Consider the following 23,189-nt stretch of genomic DNA (forward strand, 5'->3'; position numbering starts at 1 on the left):
GGAAACTAACAGTAATCATCAAGTTCCTCCTTGTTCACTCTTCCTGTTGTCTGGTATTGTTTGTGTTAGCACGCTGTTTCATATGTTGGCTGTTTATTCTAAGTATCATATTAAATCTTATGTTATTGTATGATCGTCTTCATCTTCTGTGGAACTAAGCGTTACAATACCTTCACCTTCTCATGATAGGATTCACTTGACGTCTATGACGTATGCAAAGCCAATCATTCAGTTAAGCCACTCACTATCAGATGTGCCTCCATTCAGTTACACACTAATCATCAAGTTGTATTTTTTTTTTTTTTTTTTTTGTCAATAGCAACTCCTGTTTCATGCAGACTTTAAATTATGATTTAGCAAAAAAATTAAGCATTTCTTTTTTTATATAAGCAGTGCATTTCTATTCATACAGTATCAAATATTATTATAGGATTTACTCTTTCCACATCTATACAACAATGATAAGAATGCGTTTCAGCATGTACTTACATTTGAATTCTGCTTGGAGACAAGGCAAAACTAGCATGAAGAGCAACAGTAGTGGTGGAACAGATTCCACAATTAAAGATCCTAAAATAAGAGAATACGTCTGTTATTTTCCCATTAAAAAAGAAAAGTCAATAACATGTAGCTAAAATACATAGGATTGCTCTGAAGATCTTAAACATAAATGTTAAATTACTGAAATAAGAGTCTAGTGGTTTTCTTATGGAGCTCTTAATGACTTAATTCAGTTTTCACATTCATGTCAGCATGTATTTCTACAAGCTGTTCTATGTCGAACTGAAATTGGCTGAATTATAATCAACTGGATTTTTACACAGAATAACAGGTGGAATTTAAAACTACATGCTGCATAGCATTGTAATGAATTATGAAGGAATCAGTATGCAGGTGTTACCTAGAGAGGGAATTCCAAATGAGTCGATCAAATGGAACAATTGAGACCCAGACAATATAATATTCCCCACCAAAAAAGCTAAAAAAAGTGAGAGAAAAGTAAGCATGAATGGAAGAATGAATTATATGATTCCAACTTGGACTGTACTGCACCTGCTCTCTCTCTCTCTCTTGTTCTGATTGGTTGTTCATTTTGTGATGTTTAAACACTAATTTCGTTTGTGAAAGCTTTCCCAACCACAGTGAGCATTGCTATCTCAGTCGTACAGCAGTGAGGAACACTAAAGTCTGATGATTGATCAGGCTGAATGTCTGTAAGGTTTAATGTTTGGCTCAGTCACATGTCAAGTACTTTTTCTATTCGCTTGACACCTGAAAGTCTCATCAATGAACAAAACCATTGTTAATAAACTCATTAACCTAATGAATCTGTGCTTATATATACTTAGCCTGCCACTTTAACAAAGTAAGTGTCAAATAAAATCATGCAGAAACACTTACTTTTACTCAGGAAGAGACACGACACCACAACAATTGCAAAGCTTAATCCAGAAGCTACACGAGGTAAGATGTTTGTGTCATGTGCACTCTTTCTCCAGCCATATGTAAAAAGAACTAGAGGAATAGATAGAAAATAAACATCACACAAGTTAAATAATGTCCTGAGCAAGAACAGAACATATCTAAAGATGTGTTGAACTGAACAGTGTTTGTCAAACAAACAGACTTTAAGTGTCACCGGTCCACCAGTGGGCCCACAGCCATTACATATTTAAAACAGTAATATCCGATACTAAACCTAAACTAGTCTTGACAAACTGTATATCATTTGAAAGCTTACAATCACTAGTTTTCATATTGATTTTCAAAATACATTACAGAGGATCAGTAATGTATCAATTTGCAACAATAATATTTTCATACTTATAAGCTATATGGAAACCTACTCCAAACCACATATGGAAATGGAGGCGCCCTTATATGATCAGAAATGGAGTCAGGTTGTCATATTGTGAAAAAGTTTGCTACTGCACCCAAAAAAAATATTACTGAAAGATAATTTTTCGAGATATCAACCTAAAATTTGGAACACAATTTGTTTCTGATTTTGGCTTTGATTTTCTTGCAGTTTTAGAGTTCAACATGTTTTGAAAATATATATTTAAATTTTTTTTTTTATTATAATTTACATTGGGGGGCGGGGGCGGGGGGACACTTAAGGGGTTAAATTAAGCCATATTGACTTAATCTGTATCAAAGAAAGTGAAGGTCACCTAATGTACATCATTTTAGTATTTTGGGGTATTTTAGAAAAGGCTACAGTACATGCAGTAAAGTATAAACTATAATAAGGTGTAGTTTTATTATTTTGTAATGAACAATATTTCGAACATTTCACATTTAAATGTTTCTACTTTCTGACAGATTTCACTGTAATAGATATTCTGAGAAATCACACGTGTCTTTGTAAACAGCAAAAAAAAGAAAGTATTCCTGGGATACTAGATACTGTCTGTATTTTAATAATTTTTAGTATTCAGGTTTGGATGACAGGATTTTAGAAAAACAGAGGGAGGATAATGGATGAATTCTGGCCAAGTCTAATGAAGTTAAAGCAAAACAGGTAATATTTCATAAAGCACTTTTAATGTCAGAATAATGAGCATGACCTCTGATGTGAAACATTAGGATTTACTCACCTGAATAAACAACGACTGTGAAAACAGTCAATTCACTTGTTATTCTGAAAAACCTGATCCACGGGCCTCTGCCCTGGGGTGCGGGCTTCTCCGGATGGGTGGCGTGGAACTGATCGAGCAGGTTAGGATCAGGTATATCGTCTCTGAGTACCCATGAGCGTTCCTCGGGGCCGTATCCCTCCAAGTCCACGAGGTACTCCAGTAGACCACCACGGCGCCGGGAGTCCAAGATGTCATGTACCTGGTAAGTGGCACCCTCTTCTAGGATGAGTGGAGGGGGAGGTTCCGCCGCTGCGCCAGGCACTGTGGAAACAGAAACAGAGGGATGATGAGGCTTCAGCAAGGAGACGTGGAAGGTAGGATGAATCTTGTATTGTGGTTGTAATTGGAGTTGATAAGTGACAGGATTGATCTGCTTCACGATGTTGAAGGGGCCAATGAACCTGGGACTCAGCTTTTGGCAAGGCAGACGTAACCTGATGTCCCTGGTGGACAGTCAGACCTTCTGACCTGGCTGGTACGTTGGAGCATCGGAGCGGCGAAGGTCGGCTGTCATTCTATGTCTGCGCAGTGCCTGTTGCAGCTGGTGGTGAGCAGAGTCCCAGACCCTCTCGACCTCTTGGAACCAGTAGTTGACGGCAGGAACATCCGATGGTTCCCCAGACCAGGAGAATAGTGGGGGTTGGTAAAGCACGCACTGGAAGGGAGTGAGTCCAGTGGTAGGTTGCCGCAGGGAGTTCTGTGCGTACTCGGCCCAACCCAGAAACTGGTTCCAAGAGTCCTGGTGGCCGTGACAAAAGGTACGGAGGAAACGTCCGAGGGAGTGCGCTGTGACTGTGTGAGGGTGGAGCCTGGAGTGGCTGTGACTAACACAGTCTCACCCCCAAACGTCACATACTGACGCGTCTTGACCAAACGGCAATATACGACGAAAAGGGTACCCCTAAAACGTCCGTATGTGACTATTCGGGTTATGGGTAGGTTTAGGTATGCGTTAGGGTACCGCTAAGAGGCGCTGCTGGTGCGCTTATGTCTTCGTCTCATATGGACGTTTTAGGGGTATCCTTTTCGTCGTATATTGCCGTTTGGTCAAGACGCGTCAGTATGTGACGTTTTGGGGTGAGACCGGGCTGCTGTGACAATTGTCATGCTATGTTTTTTTTTTTTTTTTGCATTTACTGATCCCCTTAACAAAAATAATAATAATAAAGAACTTTAAATTCTAACATACCTTGGAGATACTTTAAATAAGCCCAAATCAACATAACAGGTCTCAGAATATACAGAGCAGAGCAAGTGACGGTCTCATGGAGAAATCCTGGAACAGAATATTAATTGACAGGTATTAAACAATATTGATCAAATAAAACAATTTAAGTCCCATCACAAAAAAATGGTTGTAATTTTGTACAAAATTACAAAAAAGTGCTATACTGTATATTTAAACTCCTAAACTCACCTTCAGTGAGACCCCAGAGGATGAAGGCGAAGAACATACAGACATTTGGAAAAAAGACCAGAGAAAGCTGAAGATTCCAGATTGTTCTGCTGTCGACTGGAGAGGAGATGCAGAATAATCACAGTTAAATGAGCAAAACACTGTGACAGTTAATCCCAAGATTAATGCAGTTAATTAATACAGTTTTATTAATACAAGATTAATACAATTAATATGAATAATAATTCAGATTAATATTAATACAAGATTAATACAGTTAATCACAAGAAATAAAAAGGTTTTCCTTCCAAACACACCTGTGTTCTTTGATCTGCAGTAGGTCAGACAGCAGAGCAGAAGTACAGCTCCAAATACAGCAACGAAACAGAAAAACAACACAGTTATGTGCCAAGAAGAGAAACCTGTGAAACACAGACATCCGTCATAACATTTACAACTGCACTCACTGTAAAACCAAACAAGTTAAGCTAACACATTTCATTTGAGGACACTGATTACCTCGATTCAATTGAGTTTATAAAAAAAAACAGTAGTTATGAGTACTCTGAACTTATTTTAATCGAGTGCACTAAAACAAGGATATTTCTTAATGCACAATTAAACTTTACACTGGATTCAAATACTTTATATAAAACTTCACTACATTGAGTAAAAACAGTGCAATTTCACACTTTAAAAGAACTCAGAGCACTTGCAGTTACTGCTAGCTCACAATATCACACACAAAGTCAAGTCAAATCCAATAAGTTAAGCTAACTCATAACATTTAAGGAGGCCTGTAAAATCCATTGTTGTGAAAATCAGATTTAAAAAATTCGATGGCATCAAACTGACTCACACAGACATCAAGAATCAGCATATGAATCTCAACAGTGGTGACCATTCAAAATTGATTCATGCCGCAATGCATGCTGGGAGCCACGGATAAGTTTTGTATTATGCTAGTACCCATAATGCAATTGCAGCATGGATCCTTCTTTAATGGTCACCATTGTTGAGATTCATATGCTGATTCTTGATGTCTGTGTGAGTCTTTATAGATGAAAATATTTTGTGCACACACTGTTAGGAAAATCCTTCATATTATCTGATGGTCACAACATTTATGCTGTAGAATCACGATGTTGCTGATTTTATCAGAGATTAGACACTGAATGAGATCTGTGAATCAGGTCACTACATGATGATTGTCATCATCAATACTTAACCATAAACACCTGATTTTATTTTGTCTTGACTTTTGTGCTATAACAGAAGTGTTTTATAAAAGATTACTATTAAGGTTACAGTAGACAGAGAAAATCCAATTATCTTGCTGGGATCTAGAAATGCTCTATAACTCATTCAGTTTGAGTTCTGTCTAGGTCATTGTGTCCACATAACATTCAGTAATATTTGAGTACAGAACTCTATTTTATTTAGTAAATATAACTGTTAGGTTTTACAGTGTAATGACACTTTTATGGCATTGCGATCTCATGCTAATTTAGATGTTAAATTAAATCTGAAGTGACCAAGTGTACAAAAATGTAGATACTTTTCGCTCCAAGTGTAAATATAGCCAAAATACCATATAGTTTACAATCGCCTTTGAAGAAGGTTGGTGTTAACAGACTGCATTATTTATTTGCCATGTTTTGTCGACTCACCCAGTTGCTCCAGCTCTACAGTTGCACTGGCTGAAAGTACTCCAGCAAACACTTCACACATGTAAACCCCTTTATCCTCAGTTCTGACCCTCTTCAGTCTGAGAGAGAAGTTTCCTTTGGGGATTTCATCAGTGAAGAACTCAACTCTGTCTGTGTATCGCTCATCTGATGAATCTGGTAAAGCTTCATTGTTTTGATAGAGCAGAAACGGAATATCTCCATCTGTTCTTTTCCATGAAACCTCCTCAATGTGTTCAGGATTGATGCGAGAGTCTACAGAGCAGTTCAGAATGACATCCTCACCCACGTATGCAGATGTGGAGCGACTCGATCCTGATACCAGCAGACTCTCTGAAGGAATAATGGTTTAAACATAAAATACATAAATTGAAATTTTCACTACAATTCAAGTGTCTCTCGCTCACCAACAGCTTTTATTTGAACCACAGTGTCATTAGACTCCAGCTGAGTGTGAACTTTACACGTGTAATTTCCCTCATCTTCAGCTGTCAGATCATCCAGACGGAGGGAGAAGTTTCCATGTTTAATCTCCTCAGTAAAGAAATGAGCTCTATCCTGATAATCCTGCTGCTGAACCTCTGCTCGACTCTCACCATCTAGAAACAGATGAACCAGAGTCTCTGAGTCTGTTCTTCTCCATTCCACCTCCAGACCCTCCATTAGTAAAGGTTCATCAACATAACAGGGCAGAACCACTGAAGATCCCAGAGGAGCAACCAGAGGACCTGGTGGGCCGTGCACAGTGAAGCCTAGAAATAATAGAGAAACTGATAGCTTTAATAAATGAGAAAGAAAAACTCGAAAGCTATTTTCACGTATCAACGTAAAGTGATCATACGTACCATCAGCGAATACCAGGAGTATTGCTATAACAATAAACATAATGCACATAATTTACAAACACAAACAAGAACTATAAAAAAAATCATATTTGTATCATGACCATAAGAGTTTCTGTCCGCACTCTTTCACACGAGGCCACGTCTAAACTTCCGCTTTCGCTTTTAGCTTACTTTCGCTTTCTTAAATTATGCGCGCCAGATTCAAGGACAAGCGTCACTTTCGGTTCTTTATCGGTTTCTGTTGATATACTTGAACAATAACAGCTAGCAGACACAGCAAAGTTCCTCTTGTTGTTTCTGTATATCCAGGTTTCAAATTTAGACGTCAATATTTTACAAACATATAGAAACTTGGTAGGGGTAGATTAGTGTAATGTGGGACACTGACTAAAACAGGACTCTCGCAAACTTCAGTGCAGTTATCTCTTAACATTAAAATTTAAATCCGTTCAATAAAACAATGTTCTAAATTGTTTGTGATGTATGTATTTGTACATCAAATGTTGCAATAATATTGTTAAAATGTGCTAAGAATATTTTCTATTTAAAGCAATCTTTGTCGTCCCACTTTAGAAAAGGTTGTTTCAAAAGTGGGACAGCATGTTTTGACTAATGTGGGACAGTCTAAAATAGGAAAATGTGCATTAAGAAAGTTAAATGCCATACATGTATTTTTGATAAAATGTTGGGCTTATAATGCAGCAATATTATTATGTTTTAAGATCAGGTTCAAAACTTTGGACTAAGGGACAATGGCATACTGGAGTAGCAAGGGCTGCTTATTTTTTGTCATGAAGGTTTTTTTTTTTTTTTTTTTTTTTTTGCTTTACAATTTGCTTAATGCATGCTTTTGAAAATACATGTCCTAAACTCCATGTGAAGAGTAGCCTATAGAAGCTTACAAGTTAATAACAGTTTTTTAAGACATTTCATGTTCCAAAGTTTAATTTATTTTAATATTTGACTTCCATTGCAAGGTTATTATTGTTGCTGACAAAAATCTGAAATATTTGTAATACATCCTTTAAATAGTATACAATTTCTGTGTTATATATTTGTAATTAGAACATAGGCTAGTTTTTTTTTCTTTTTTAGCCAAACTGATAAAGACAGCAAACACAAAGTGTCTATCCCACATTAGAAAATCCATAATTAACTGCTTAGAGCTGAATATTTGTAGCATTTTATCCCTTTTTTTTTTTCTTAAATAAAACAATTTTAATAATTTGGTATTTGTTTTGCTAAAATAGCAGCTGACACTTTTCTTAAAAGTTACTTTACAAGTAATGTCTGTTATAACACGAGCTGTTCATCACAATCTCTTCGTCAAAACTCATGTAATGTATTTCTTTCTTTTTTTTCAGCATTATGAGATTGTTTGAACCTTGTGTAGTTTTTTTTTTTTTTTTATTAAATCTGCTACGGTGGGTGGCAGCATAAACACAGTTACCCTTCAGTCTCTTTAGTGTAAATAGCTATTATTTGCACTGAGAAAAAAAGTGTAAACACTGAGAAAAAACGGTCGCATTCCTCATTTAAGGTCCTCTCATGACCGCGTCAGAGTGAGTTTAACTACTGATCTGAGATCTGTGCTTGTATTTGTCCTCAAATGGTGAATTTCTGATTTTGCGCAGTGATGTTTGTGATGACAGTCCATCTGGTTGTATAGGTTGTGTGGTTCTAGACACTTATGTGACACTTTAAAGCTGATTATTTAATTGTCGTTGTTTTTAACCCAAAATCTCTAAATTACCTCCAGATATAACAACCTAAACTGGTGATACAGTAAATACTTTTTTGAAAAATTGATAAAAGCAGCCTTATTAATGATGTATGCCCCTGTGCATGATGACAACACCAGTACCAGAAAAGTTGAGTAGTCTTTACTTAATTTTATAATGTTGATATTTACACATTAATTTCTACAAGTACTATATAATTTACTTTTTCATATAAATATATATATATATATATATTTTTTTTTTTTAAGTATTTACTCCACAACATAATCATTTTTATCAGTGTTTTTGATTAATGTTCTCGTAATGTTGGCAGAAAAAATTCTTTGAATGTTCCTTAAATATTAAGAATCACTAACTTTCTGACTCAATAAAAACGGCATTGGATGATACATAAAGTTTTTTGAATAACAGTCCAAATGACAATGGTGTATGACTTTCTCAGATAAAAAAAAGACAAGACATGCAGTGAACATTGATGACACACACAGATTAAGTGTTGGAAGTCATTTCTCCCTCCACTGGAGTCATTGGATTTGTGGGATTGACCTCGGAACACACAGACCCCTTCTGATTGGCTGACATGCATCTTGTGTAACATGAGTACACTTATTATATAATGTCCAGCAGAAAAAACTCAGTTTGCTGTTTGGGACGCAGATTTCCACAGGTTTGACTTTTTACATGTTCATTTATTTGCTATTTCACTGTTATTCAAACTTATTCAAAGTTTCTGTTTCATGGGACACTGTGGGAATGTTAGTTATATTGGATTATTTCCAGAACAGAGAGAGTCTTGGTTAGTCAGAATATAAGTTTTGTGTCATGTTTTATGTCTCACACAGGTTATGGGTGAATCAAGTTTTTTTCTTGGTTTAATGCACTAAGAAAACACTTTTACTGCGATGTAGGCTATTTCTTCAGACTGTATAAATAGCCAACATCTGCAATTGCAAATTGCGCAATAGAAGCTGCATGTGGATTGTGACTATAATAGCTACAGTATATATAATAGTAATATCTGATTCACAAACACAATCTTTTGATCAACTGATTCTTTTAAATCAATCTAACCAGTTCACAAAGAAGTGTAAATGATTCTTCTCATTAATTATGGGTCTGATCAAAATCTAAATCTCAAGAGAAGCAAACCGGACAATGTGAAAATAGATTTCCATATTCAATATTTTAATTAATTGTAATTTATTCCTGTGATCAAAGCTGAATTTTCAGCATCATTACTCTACAATGTCACATGATCCTTCAGAAATCAATAAGATGATTTGATGCTCCAGAAACACGTATATGATTACCAGTGTTGAAAACATTGTGCTGTTTAATGTTTTTGAGGTTTTTCAGGATTCTTTGAATATAAAGAACAACATTTTTTTTTGATTTATATGACTATATATTAAAGTCTTTACTGTGACTTTTGATCAATTTAATGTGTTTAGTAACTTCTTTAAAAAAACACTTAACGATCTTCAACTTTTAAATGGTAGTGAAAACATGTACTGCACGGTTTATTGAATGATCCTCAAATCAAGCAGCTTGTTGAAGAGAGGTGTGATTACTTTAGTAAACTATCAGACTTTCAATTTTCACTTGGCCAACAATAAATAGATGCAAAAATCCCACTGGTCCCATAAATGAGCACATCTATGGACCAGAATACCTTAGAGACTTGGAAGTGGGCTTCTTTGATTTGGGACAGTAAGTAAACCAGAACACTTAAGCTTCAGAAAATGTAAAAGTACAAGCTTTCTCTGAGGTTTCTCAGTCTGTGTCAATTAAGTATTCAACATTTTACATGCTAGTCAAGATAGAATTTACTTTTTCAGACACTCATATTGCTTTCTACAAGATTATATATATATATTGGCGGAAGTAAAGATTATCACCACTGCATAGAGACTGTTTTAAGGAAACAATCACTTTTACAAATGAATTTTTTCACATCATCAACAACAGTCCCAATGTGCCAATCCTGAAGCTGCTCTGTGGTGCAATTTCTACTTAGGGAAAGTAGTTCTTCTCAGTAACGTAGACGCTCAGTCTTCTTGGTCACTCTGTCTGGTTCAACTAGGTCATATTAATCGAGCAGCATTTACCCACTTTCACAAAAAGCAATCAGGGTGTCTACTTTTAGAAATTTCTTTTGCACTTGGAGCTGAGTTGAAGTTGGGCGTCTCATCAAAATGCTCTGATTGTCTGAGCTTGACTCTCCATCTGCAGTAAGCTGTATCCGAGCTGTCATTAATATCTGTCTGACTGTCTCCGCTGGCTCCTGCCTTACTCGTGTAGTCATGTAATATCACTATAATAAGTGTGCAACAGGGGAGATGTGCTAGAAATGTGCTTTTTAAATGTGTGACTGGCATTTGGTGCGACTGGTGTTTTAGGTCCCTTTGGAATCTTATGTAAAAATCATTCATTTATTTATTTTAATTGTTTTTATTGTTATTTTTGGAATATGGAGGTCAGTGTAGGCATGTTATCAATTTGTTTATAATCTGCTCTTATACGATTTGGAGAACTCATGAATTCAAACTAATGCTTCTGCTTTATGCATGGTGGTGGTTTTTTTTTTATATGGTCTGGAGTCTCTGAAACCACAAACAGAACATGACTTGTTTTGATGGCTAAAACTCATTTTGATCTCCTTATGATTGTATTTATCAGCCTTGAAGACACCATGATGGGTATTCACCTTAGATCTACTTTGCCGATTCTGGCTTTTTTGTTCTTCCAACCGGCAGCGGGGCAAGATGAACTGATCATCTCCACTGACAAAGGCAAGGTCAGAGGACTGAGGCTTCCTGTGCCAAGAGGTTCAGGGCACGTGGGGGCCTTCCTTGGGATCCCTTACGCCAAGCCCCCATTGGACCTGCTTCGATTCAAACGACCAGAGCCCGCTGAAGTGTGGAATGGGATACGAGATGCCACCCAGTACTCCAATTCCTGCTTCCAGGAAAAGGATTCATTGTACCCAGGATTCATTGGAGCTGAGATGTGGAATCCCAACACCGAAATTAGTGAAGACTGTCTGTACCTCAATGTCTGGACTCCCTCAATCGAATCTCAGAACCGAACCAAACCCTTAGTCCCAGTTATGGTGTGGATCTATGGTGGAGGCTTTTCCACTGGTACTGCCTCCCTGGATGTGTACGATGGCCGTGTCCTCAGCCACTCGCAACAAGTAGTGGTGGTGTCTATGAACTATAGGCTAGGAGCATTGGGTTTCCTATCTCTACCTGAAAGTGAGAGCATTAAAGGTAATGCTGGTCTATTTGACCAGCGCCTGGCTCTAAACTGGGTGTCAAAAAACATTGCTGCTTTTGGGGGCGATCCATCCTCCGTAACCTTGTTTGGTGTGAGTGCAGGTGCTGGCTCTGTGGGACACCATTTGCTTTCGCAGGGCAGCCATGGCCTGTTCACCCGCGCAATTCTCCAGAGTGGCAGTCCCAATGCCGTGTGGGCGGCCGTGAAGCCAGATCAGGCCTGGAACCATTCTTTGACTCTGGCTCAGCTTCTGAACTGCCCACTTGGACCATCTGTTGATGAAACGGAGGCTTGCTTAAGAGCAGTTGAACCTGAGAAGATTGTCAGCCTTCAATTCGATGTCATTTCTGATCCCATGATTATAAGTGTGCCCTTTCCGCCAACAGTGGATGGAGAATTTCTCGTAGACATGCCTAGTGTCTTAATCCAGTCAGGACGTTTTCTGAAGACAGAAGTTCTTTTGGGATTGAGCAAAGATGAAGGGACATATTTCCTTGTGTATGGTGCACCTGGATTTGGCATCTATAACCAGAGTCTTATCAATCGAGACCAGTTCCTCACAGGTGTATCCTTGGCCCTTCCTGGTTCAAGTGACATGGCCAGAGAGGCGGCTGCTTTCCAGTATACTGATTGGACAGATGAGCAGAGCCAGACAAAAAACAGAGATGCCCTAGGCTGGTTGGTGGGCGACCACTATTTTTCATGCCCCATGCTGGATTTTGCCCGTAGGTATGTTGAGAATGGTGGCAGTGCCCGGTTGTTCCTCTTTAACCATCGCTCCAGCTTCAACCCCTGGCCTCAATGGATGGGTGTACTGCATGGGGATGAGACCCCATTTGTTTTTGGGATTCCTCTGAATCAGACTTTAGAATTCTCTAAGGAGGAGGAGGCCATGAGCATGAGGATAATGGAGCATTGGAGCAACTTTGCTCGAAGTGGGTGAGTGTAAATCTGACACACAAGATCTACTGCATGAGCTTGTGTTCTATCCTAATTCACAGTGTTAAATCTGTCTTTATTTACTCACTCTCAAAACACATATGCCTTTCTTTCCTCCATGCACTGTCAGAAAAAAAAAAGTGGGAAAATTGTTCCTTTTAATGGTACAATGTCATGAGTTTGTGCCTTACCTACCCCTAAAATATGGCACATAATGTGTGTATGTACCTTTTAGAGGTAAATAAGGTACAAAAATGTCCCTTTAAGGGTTCTATCCGTGTGACAATTGTACAGTAGTACACATTTTCTGATAGTGTGGAAGATAAAAGGAAACTGTTTTTCTGTCTTGCCACTGTAGCGGCTGTCAAATCTCATTTGTTCTCTCATACTGTACCAACACAACACGCCAAGTTTGACCTCAATAATGTCAAACATCATTGGCTATTGCATGCCTATATCAATTAGGCCTGAACGTTACTTAGAACATTGTCAGTGAATGACAACATACATTTAGTCTTTACTCTGTTTAACATAAAAACCCTCATGTGACTTGTAGCATCATATGTCTTGTGGTGTACAAAATGTGGAGTACCCTTCAGGGTGTTCTATTCGTCCCTTTTGAAGCATCTGACATGATCTTTTCTCTGTCACTGTTTGGAGATAAATCAGTGCAAGAATTCTGCCTTAAACAAGAATGTTGTAAATTTTTATTCTTGACCAAAACTATTCTTTTAATACTGAGAATATCATACTCAAATTTGTGTTTACAAGACAATTTCTTGGAATTTATTGACTATTTATTTATTCTCAATTATATCAATTTATTCTATACAATTTATATATTTAAAAAATATTTGTATATATTTAATATAAACGGTTAGGGAATTGTTCATATTTATCTCTCAGAAAAGTATAAACCAGTGCAGATTTGGAGAAGTTTAATCTATAAAAGCTTCCCAGACAGCAACATAGTGTCGGCCAAGATCCGGGTCACATCTGGTACATGTGGCTTTCACCCATACCTGATGTTGGCTGAATCTGGGCCGACACTCTGTTGCTGTCTAGGTTTCATCTGCTCACACTTTTTTTCAGTTGATGTGTAAAAACTAAACAGATCTTGGTGTTGCTGGCAGGCCAGTGTTGATTTGCATCCTCATTTGTTTGGCATAAATTATGGAGAGGCAAAAACAGCCTTTATTGTGGCTGTGATCAAGTTTAGTTTCTTTCAATTAACACTCCATACTCTTCTCGTCGGAGGGGAATGACACTATGCCAATATATCAATAAACATGATGAGTAAACAAGATCACAATGGGACACGCTGACGTTAATCTTTTCCTGAAATGGGCAGATTCGGTTATGAAAAGTATCAGGCAATTTGTTAAATGTCTTGTTTTGAAGACTTTGCTTTGCTGGGATTGTGCATTAAGATTCAAAGCCTCTGGTTGTAAAGGACTGCAAGGCGTTATTTACAAGAGCACGTAAATGTCATAGCTATTGAGTAATTGCATTGAATTATTTTTCTTTCTTTTTTGGCTTCAGACATGTATTGATGTACTCGGTACCATACATAACCTGACCTTTCGGTTGATTTCCTGGCTTGATGTTTCAGGGATCCTAACATCAGGGATGTTTCAGGGAGTGTCGAGGGAGCAGAATGGCCGCCATTCATGCTGGAACATCAGGAGTACGTCACGCTTAACACCGGCCTGTCGCAAACACTCCGGATGCTTAGAGCCCAGCAGTGCAAGTTCTGGGACAGTCTCCTGCCAAAACTACAGTATTGCAGTAACAGGTGAGAGTCACCGAATGAGAACATCCGTCCACACACACCACATAAACAGAGAAAATCACGACATGCTCACTTGTGTTTGTCTCTTAAGCTCTGCCAGCACATGTGTCTTGAGTGAAACTGTCTTGTGTCCAGCTTAATGCGGGACTGGAGGTGTTCCCACCATCATGTCCATGACCTTGGCATTGCATGCTTCACTGATAAAGTGTATACCTTGAATGCAATGGAAGTTGCTTTGAATAAAAGCATCTACCAAATGCAAAAATGTATTTGTAAATAAATACTGTGCTTTTGGATCACTGGAAAAATTTGAGATGGGAGAAAAAAAAATCAAATCGTGTTCTCTCTCAAAACTTGTGCATTCCCTTGCGAAGATATTTGCGTTTCCTCGCAAAAACTGATGTTAGCTCAGACAAACTCTTACTGTTTAATGTCCCGCTGGCAGTGTTTCAGAGATTTGTACGTTAACAATGGAGCCTTTCATAGTGTTTGAACTTGGACTCAAATATAAAGAAAAGCAGTCAGTGCTTGGTTCAAGGAGTTCTGTAAAGTTGGCAATATATTCACAGATTTCAACTTCCCGGATCAATAACTTGTGAGCTAAATGTTGCTGAAACACAAATGGCAACTATTTAAAATCATAGTAACGTAGACAACAAGCTAATTTTCCTCAAAACATGCTTTATAATATTGATCTCTATTATTGAAATTTATTGAAAAGATTTCTGGTACAGGATATAAAATCCTCTATTCCAGACTCTAAAAACACAAACAAATATATACTGTATATACATATAAATATTGTTATATTATATATTTAAACAGCTTTTGGCACACTTGTAAAGCTTGGGCTGTCGTCACAGCTGTCATTACTGGTTAAATGCTTTTAATTTTCTTTTTGGAGGTCTTTGCAAGGTGACACTCAATAGTGTCCAGAGTGAGTCTCTATTCTGAACTATTTCTTTTAACTATAGCACTAGTGAATGAAAGTAAGGGAGCTTGAATATAGTAACATTTTAATAGCATTTTCAGTAGCACTGAATGCTCTGTGAAAATAACATTAGTAATTAATGCAAAGTGAATTATAGCATTTCCATATAGCATTTTTTTTTTATTATAAATTATCAAGGTTGAGGAATTTGCAAAATGCAACATGACAAGTTTTTGTAAATATATGACAAAATGCACCTTATAATTATGTACAAATTGTGCACAAATCACATGGATCAAGGAAAGAACTTGGGGGTTATTTTTGACTCATCTATCTTATTAGATCGACAGATAAAGACGGTAGTTCGTAATTGCCTCTACTATTTAAGAGCAATAGCCAAATCGAAATCAATTCTCTCAGCCAGCGACCTGGAGAAAGTTGTCCACGCTTATATTTTCCCCTGTCTAGATTATTGTAGTGCACTTTATGTTGGGACCTCTCAAACACGTGTTGCTCACCTGCAGCTGATATAAAATATGCCTCAAGGTTGTTAACAAATTTTCTGATATATCTTTTTAAAGCACCTCATGGAATGGCGCCAGCTGAGTTTATTAAGCCCTACAGTTCAGGCGTAAGACTAAGATCATCAAACAAGTTTGTTCTAACTATTGCTCTTGCGCGTCTTAAATTGAAGGGTGATCGTGCTTTCTCTGTCGCTGGTCCTAGATTGTGGAATAATCTGCCATTGGAAGAACGTCCTTGACTCTTTATGTTTTTCAGGATCGCTTAAAATCTAATCTGTACTCTTTGGCATTTTAGTACATTAGTACATGGATGTTTTTATTTTTTGTCTTATTGTTTTTATTGCAATGTACAGCACTCTGGATCTACGGTGGTAGCCTGTAAGGTGCTATATAATCAATCAAACAAACAAACACACACACACACACACACATGCACAAACTTAAATCATGACTCCTGAATGTTTGTCTGGCCTAAATGACTTATCATTATCAGTATAATATATTCTCTCTCTCTCTCTCTCTCTCTCTCTCTCTCTCTCTCTCTCTCTCTCTCTCTCTCTCTTAGTGAGTAATGGTGAAGTGGAAGTCTCAGTTCTACCGCTGGCTTTCTTACACGCTGGACTGGAAGAATCAACCTAACGACTATGCCTCTGCCTGCTTCGGAAAACTTTAGCTTTATACTGTACTTTATACTGCAGGATAGATATGTTTGCATCTTCTTTCTAATCATTTCTTTTACACGCTGTTTAGTCACACACTCATAAGAGATGTGCTGTTTATTATCCATAAGAAGCAACGTAGCATATGGTATAATCATGAATGGAGTTGTTTGTCTCTCTATGGTCTCCTTTCTTTTCTATATTGACTTTTTATTCTATTTGTTGGTTTCAGCCTATGCCCTACACTTGCTATGTAATCTATGGCACGAGCACAATAAAGCTGACTATTGAATGAATTACACTTCTGTGTGTGTGTCATTCTTGGTCCCCAGATCTGGTGTTCTTCTCTGCTCTGCATTGATCATTTCATATATAGAAGATGGATCCTAAAGGCAACATGTAAAGATAGAATAATATTGGTGCAAGAATCGAACCTTGAGGTCCCCCCTGCCCCCCAAAGAAGAAGCGATCTGGATGAACCTCCTTCCCCTGTGCTGACAGAGCAAGATCTACTCAAGCACATTTCCCTTAAGACCAACCCAGTGTTCCAGATGGTCAGTCAATATATCATGATCCACTATATCGAAGGCCGCGCTGAGGTCGAGTAAAATCAGAAGAGCATTTTCACTATTGTCCAGTGCCAAAAATATGTCATTCAATACTTTCACCAGGACAGTCTCTGTGATTGTTGACTTTATTCTGATATGCAGTTTTATCTAACACTATAATCTTCACAACTCAGTGCCTTTCTGATTCCTCCTCAAGGCCTTATGTGGTTGAGAAATGCTATTTCTGTAACTCAATCTGTATCTTATTGAGGTACTTGGGTAAGAATATGAGGGGAGTATCACAGAGTTAACCAATAAGATAGTGTATAGCTTACATCATATAGGAATATGATACATTGAATAACAAGTCCATATATGGTCAGTTTCTGGCTAGATCACCACATATATGTCTGGATCCAGAAGGACCCTTATACTGCTTTAGAATAGAGAGAATAGGAGACCATTCCCCATCCTAGCCTAGAGTTCCACATAATGAAAAACAGATGTTGCCAGTACCTTCCTACAGAACAAAGAAATCATCCTCTGTTATATACTGCATCCTGAGACTATCATACAAGAATTTCTAACACTACTCAAAATAAAATCATGAAAAAGATCATGTTCCATGAAGATATTTTGTTAATTTCCTACTGTAAATATATAAAACATTTATTTTTGTGAGTGAATGCAGCACAATCGCCAACATATATGAACAACTTTAAAGGAGATTTTCTCAATGTTTTGATTTTTTTGCACCCTCAGATTCCAGATGTTCAAATAGTTGTATCTTCGCCAAATATTGTCCTATCCTAACAAACCATATCATTGGAAAGCTTATTTATTCAGATTTCAGATGGTGTATAAATCTCAATTTCAAAAAACTGACCCATGTGACTGGTTTTGTGGTCCAGGGTCACATATATATTTACAGACACACAGTAATGACAATCTAATGAGAATCATCACTAAACAAATGACAATGACAAAATAACCTCAACAGTAATAGGACATGTTCACATGGACATGTTTTTGTGAGATTTGCCTCCTTTATGGCCAAGAAAATAAACTTTGAGTGCCAAAGTTTGAGTGCTAGGAGTATGGTGGCCTCTAAAGTCTTAATTTCAGGGGTTTCTCTACAAGAGGTGTGTGATGCAGCGGGCTGGTCTTCCCCGCTTACATTTGTGAGGTTTTATAGCCTGGACCTAGACGCTGCCTCGAAAGGGAACATCTCAGGTTACGACTGTAACCCTAGTTCCCTGAGAAGGGAACGAGACGCTGAGTCGCCCTGCCATACTTCCTGCATCCCTGTGATCGACTTGCTTCGGCTAATTCGAAGCTAATGCCGGACAGACCGGATGTGCTTTTATCCTTTCCTGGTCGTGACGTCACCCGCCGTGACGCTCACTCTCGCTATTAGACCAAGTTGACATACGTGCTTCTTTTTCTAAATGTTTACATCAAAAGGGAAGAAAGTGCAACACTTTGTAATGGCCATTTGTTTCCAATGCAAAGGACAGTGAAGAAACCTTCTCAGAAGTATTTGTAAGTGCATAATAACTTCACTTGATTTACACTTGTGGATTATTTCTGACTGCAATATGAGTTGCAGGAGTCCACATCTACAGAAAGGTTGGCTGGTTGGTACTTTTCCTTGTTATTTTTGTTGCATAAGGCATGTGTTGACACAGGTTTTTTTTTTTTTTTTTTTCACAATTGACACAGGGTGATATCCGTTCCATATAATAGGAGTCTTCAACAGAAAGTATAAAAAAAAAAAAAAAAAAAAAAAAAAAAAAAGAAATTAGGGGAGAAATAGAACTTGACAAATTAGACATGTTTACATGTTTACATTCATATGGAAACATACAGTATATGTGCAATAACTTTTTGAATATTACATGTAATATTTTTCTCTTAATTTATAAATATTTTATATGTATTAATATATATTCATAGCCTATGGTCATGCATATATTTCAGTATATTGAAAAAAATATAAGCACTAGTTTCCCATTTATGGAAAAGTATTATGTAATTATCGCATTATATTTTGCAGTATTCCCACATATTTTTGTTCCGTAACTGAGACTTGCAAAGAATCTCAGGGCAATGCACACAGTTTGTGCTGTTGTTAAAGCCAGACTCCGACGAGTCGAACATTTAATGTGTTTCCAACAAATTAATTATGTAAATGACACTCTCACGAGAAAAAAATAATCTCTCTCAAAAAGTACACTATCGCGCTGAGTTAAAGTACTTCCCGTATCAGCTCCGCTTATAAAGCCGCAGTCTAATCCTGTTTACATGAAATAAGCTGCTCCCGAGCAGGTTTGAGTTTATGGACCTGTTGCTATGACAGCAAGTTCAGAATGAGCGTCGAAGAAGAACCGAACAATCCAAGATCTCACCGCTATTGCAATTTGCAATCTCACCGCTAGATGCCGCTAAAATGTACACACTGCACATTTAAATAGAATTGACAAGTTGATTTAAAATTACACGTTAAAAGAATATATATTTAAATATTTAAAAATATTTAAATATCAATACGAATGAAATCATAAGTCATTTATACATTCTGTATAATTTCACATACTAAATGAGCAAAGGTTTCTATTTAGTTCCTATAATAGCACATTGGCTGATGCAAACCTTACTCAGAGATTAGACTATAAATGTTGGAAAACATAACCAGCACAATCAGATCACCTTTTCTCTTTGATCATCTGGCGGTTATAACTCAGTTACAGCAACCAAACAAAATCTAATGTTAAAAAGTCAAGGGTCGTGAGCCCAACTAAAACAAACACTGATCACCATAATGGTGATTTTTATTTTATTTTATTTTCTTGGTGATTCTGCTTGTTAACATCAGGTGTCTTCAATAATGGTCAATCATCACTCAATTAATCACTTAAATATCTCATTAACTTTAAAACTGCCTAAATGTTCATTTAACAATCATATATTAACACTTTAACACTCTTGAGTGTGGAGCCAAATAAACTCCCAGGAGAGTTAATTTAACACTGTGAATAATAAGAAAACGAACAATTTCAATAGGGTTCTATGTCCCTTCAGGGCTTGACCCCTAATAAAACACACCAGCATTACGACGGTCAGGGTCACTCCTTCCTCTCACCACATTTTTTATTGGTAACAACAGTCATTTGATAATGATGATGACACACCCTATGTATGAGACTGTCGTTGTTTATAAGACTGCTAGAGGGCACTTCATTGTAAAACGTAACTATAGGTCGTAATACGCGTAATACCAATGGGGTTGTTTTTTTGGAGGAGGACAGTCTCCTTCTTGCGCTTCCTCCTCCTTTTCCCCTTCCCCCCTCCCCTCAATTAAAAAAAATGCAGTTTGTACATAATTTATAAAAAAGAGCTGTAAATTATATGAAACACGTTTACATGTGTTGAATAGTTTACACTTTAGATTACGTGAATTTCAATGATTTATTCATGCATTTACACATCTATAAAAAGTGTTAAACATTTTTCAGTATGTACAGCATTTGCTGACGGCAGCACATATTCAAGGTAATGTTGATACCAGCAACTGCTCATGTTCTCTTTTTCACATTCTGTTTACACAATGCTATCGCATTTGTGAAAATACTTATACAACAGCTTCAGAGTGTCACAGAAATTACATAGTTTCAGCTTTAAGGCGACACCAGGTGAATAGGCTAAAAAAAGATATCACCATACTACCCCAGTTGATTGATTACATTAAAAAAATTGCAATCATGTTTTGAATGACAAGTTTCCCGAAATGTTTAAACAAAAATCTGAACATTGGATAATGTCAAGTTCAAAATTCCTTTTCAGTTTGGTTTTTACAAAGCAGATTTTGGAGCAGATCTCTTTTTATCACTCCCTAAATAAAGAAAATACTATCAATAACCAGATTTTTTTTAAACATTTTTTATTTATTATTATTATTAAATGTTGTATAAATTACATATGAACAAACCCCTCTGTAAAAGCCTTCAAAATATAGATATGAATAAAACTGTAAAGTTTGGTGTATGTAAAGCTGCTGAAGTGGAGATTTCTGGCTCAGTGTAGGAGAAAACAGCCTTTCAAAATATGGACAGTAGTTGAAATCTACAGATGTAAATAGATAAAGTGCTATAAAAAAAAACACACTTAAAAGTGTATTTTGAAAATTTTCTTTTCACCAGTCACCAAAAAGTGCAAAATCTCAAAATTGACAGGTGCATGAAAAAAACCTGTTTGCCTATATTGTCTCACCTTAAAATTAAAAGTTGTGTTGATTTGATTAAAAATAAAAAAAGTTTGTATTCTTTCTCATTTAATACAACATTTTCAATGCACTGTAAAAAATTTGTAACACTCCCCAATCAAAAATTTCAATTGACCGATAACATCTAAATTTTTCAATTGGCCCAAGTGAAAATCTGTACATTTAATTTTAGAATTTACAGAATTTCACTTGGGCCAATTGAAAAATTTAGATGTTATCGGTCAATTGAAATTTTTGATTGGGGAGTGTTACAAATTTTTTACAGTGTGAACATTATATTATCCACATAAGACTGAAAAATAAAATTGAAAAATCATCATGAATCTCAGAATTCATATGGTTTTTCCCACTTTTCTTGCAATGACATCAGCACTCAAAGTGCTTGAACTCCAGAAGTTTGTGTAAAACCTGATGATCATGTTCTCCAGCATTAACATTAAACATGTACTGATGCAATTACAATATTACACTACTGAATAGATGAATAATATATATTCATCTATTCTGTATACATACCAAGAACACACACACACACACACACACACACACACACACACACACACACACACACACACACACACACACACACAGCATTAATTCACACCATGATAATGGTTTGATAAAGTATAAAACCATATCACCTGATCATTTTTGTTTCTGGCTTTCTATACAACAAATTATGTGTTTGTTTAAAAAAAAAAAAAAAACTATTACAAAGACCACAAACTCACATAAAAAGCCAAGAGTCAAACTGACCAACTAAATGAAACACTGATCACAATAATGGTGACCAAATATTTCCGATAAATCATCAACATCTAAACCTCTGTTAATTCTCAGCAAGAGTTTCTGTAGACGTCTGACAGAAATAAAGTCAGTCTGGTAAGTAATAAGTGAAGCTGGTAATGCTGTTTGTGGAGTTGTTTAATCCTCCTCTGCTGAGATCTTCACAGATTTAATGTCTTCTTTTATCTTCAGTACATTTCATCTTATGCCGAGTTCAGACTGCACCATTTTCAAAGTAGTCGGGTCACTGTGACTATCTGGGGTAGCATTCAGTTGCTGGTGTGTGTGTTCACACTGCACAACTATCCGGAGTTACATTCAGTTGCTGGTGTGTGTGTTCACACTGCATGATGGATCTGCGACAGGAGGTTTCACACTGCATGACTTTACAAAAGAAAGAATTGCCAACAACTTCTGTCAGGTCCGCAAACTACGTTTCACAACCAAACACAAGTGATAAGGAAATAACGCAAGATCACGCGTGCGTGAGATGTAAATTGTTATTAAAAATGATAGCCTGCAAGAAGATTGTGATCCAAATTCTCTGTGCGCTGATTTGCAGCAAAAAGAAGAAAAAAAAAAGGAAATGTTTGGGGAGACGAGAGCAAGGATTGTGTTTCTGCAAAGAGAGTAGGGGGTATATAAATAATTCTGCATTGTGTTGCTGTTGCTGCTGCTCAAACAAATGTTTGTGCTTTGTTTCTGTTTGATATAATTGTAAATATATCTCTTAAAATGCTGATATTGTGGTCTATAACTCCTCCCCGAACATCCCGCTGTCCTGTATCTCATCTCTCTCATCGGCTGTCGGCCATCGCCAATGTAGTTTTCAGTCAGAACACATTCACACAGCAGGATTGTTTAATCGCCGACAGGTCCAGATAGTTACCATGTAAAATATCTCACGGCCGTCTGCGAACCGTCTGTGATTCTCTCAGACTGTGTCTGATAATTCACACTGTGTGATTGTCACTCATGTGAAAGAGCACCGATTTGCCAGGCATTTTGATTTCGGGCATTTGTCGGTGATCTCCCAAAACCTGTTGGCGAGCGAAAATCAGGGCTAATTATCGTTCAGTGTGAACTCTGTGTATGAAGTTAGTTGTAGTTCTTTTTTTCTGTTCTTGTTGTTCCTC

At 37.1% G+C, this 23,189-nt stretch overlaps 2 protein-coding genes across 9 annotated transcripts in view; one reads left to right on the forward strand and one right to left on the reverse strand.

The window, feature by feature from the left end:
* LOC311297452 (uncharacterized protein) overlaps positions 1-6,735 on the reverse strand; it is a 12,737-nt gene extending 6,002 nt beyond the window's left edge. For 4 of the 5 annotated variants that reach the window (XR_014628811.1, XM_084419717.1, XM_084419718.1 and 1 more), the window contains exons 1-10: positions 6,572-6,735; positions 6,134-6,478; positions 5,709-6,059; positions 4,356-4,460; positions 4,060-4,155; positions 3,832-3,918; positions 2,601-2,903; positions 1,402-1,515; positions 902-979; positions 490-570 (exon numbers count right to left, since the gene is read on the reverse strand). Coding sequence is in view for 4 of the 5 variants with exons in the window: in XM_084419717.1 (XP_084275843.1) it covers positions 490-570; positions 902-979; positions 1,402-1,515; positions 2,601-2,903; positions 3,832-3,918; positions 4,060-4,155; positions 4,356-4,460; positions 5,709-6,059; positions 6,134-6,478; positions 6,572-6,620 (1,609 nt within the window). In the remaining variant the exon portion in view is untranslated. The remainder of the gene's footprint in view (positions 1-489; positions 571-901; positions 980-1,401; positions 1,516-2,600; positions 2,904-3,831; positions 3,919-4,059; positions 4,156-4,355; positions 4,461-5,708; positions 6,060-6,133; positions 6,479-6,571) is intronic. The other variant, XM_084419719.1, reaches the window with a different exon arrangement.
* A 2,176-nt stretch (positions 6,736-8,911) lies between these two features.
* Positions 8,912-16,737, forward strand: LOC311282896 (cholinesterase-like). Of its 4 annotated transcripts, none has more exons than XR_014625991.1 (4): positions 8,912-8,980; positions 10,993-12,535; positions 14,170-14,326; positions 16,344-16,737. XR_014625991.1 is itself a non-coding variant. In XM_084396989.1 (4 exons), the coding sequence occupies exons 2-4, from the start codon at positions 11,006-11,008 to the stop codon at positions 16,348-16,350; spliced, it is 1,716 nt and encodes a 571-aa protein (XP_084253115.1). In that variant the 5' UTR covers positions 8,952-8,980; positions 10,993-11,005; the 3' UTR covers positions 16,351-16,737. The 4 variants fall into 4 exon arrangements, 2 of the variants coding, with proteins under 2 accessions (XP_084253115.1, XP_084253114.1); XM_084396989.1 differs by having other exon boundaries at positions 8,952-8,980; positions 10,993-12,531; positions 14,144-14,326; XR_014625992.1 differs by lacking the exon at positions 8,912-8,980 and having other exon boundaries at positions 10,831-12,535.
* The last annotated feature ends 6,452 nt before the right edge of the window (positions 16,738-23,189 follow it).

The sequence above is a fragment of the Rutilus rutilus genome, assembly GCF_951802725.1.
Source record: "Rutilus rutilus genome assembly, chromosome: 1".
NCBI classification, from domain to species: domain Eukaryota; kingdom Metazoa; phylum Chordata; class Actinopteri; order Cypriniformes; family Leuciscidae; genus Rutilus; species Rutilus rutilus.

What these genes read in the sequence shown, in the direction of transcription:
- LOC311282896 (XM_084396988.1), top strand. Translation starts at nt 10,949, where the DNA reads ATGGCTAAAACTCATTTTGATCTCCTTATGATTGTATTTATCAGCCTT. An exon ending in AGCAACTTTGCTCGAAGTGG is followed by an intron (nt 12,532 to 14,143) that starts GTGAGTGTAAAT and finishes TTGATGTTTCAG; the next exon opens with GGATCCTAACATCAGGGATG.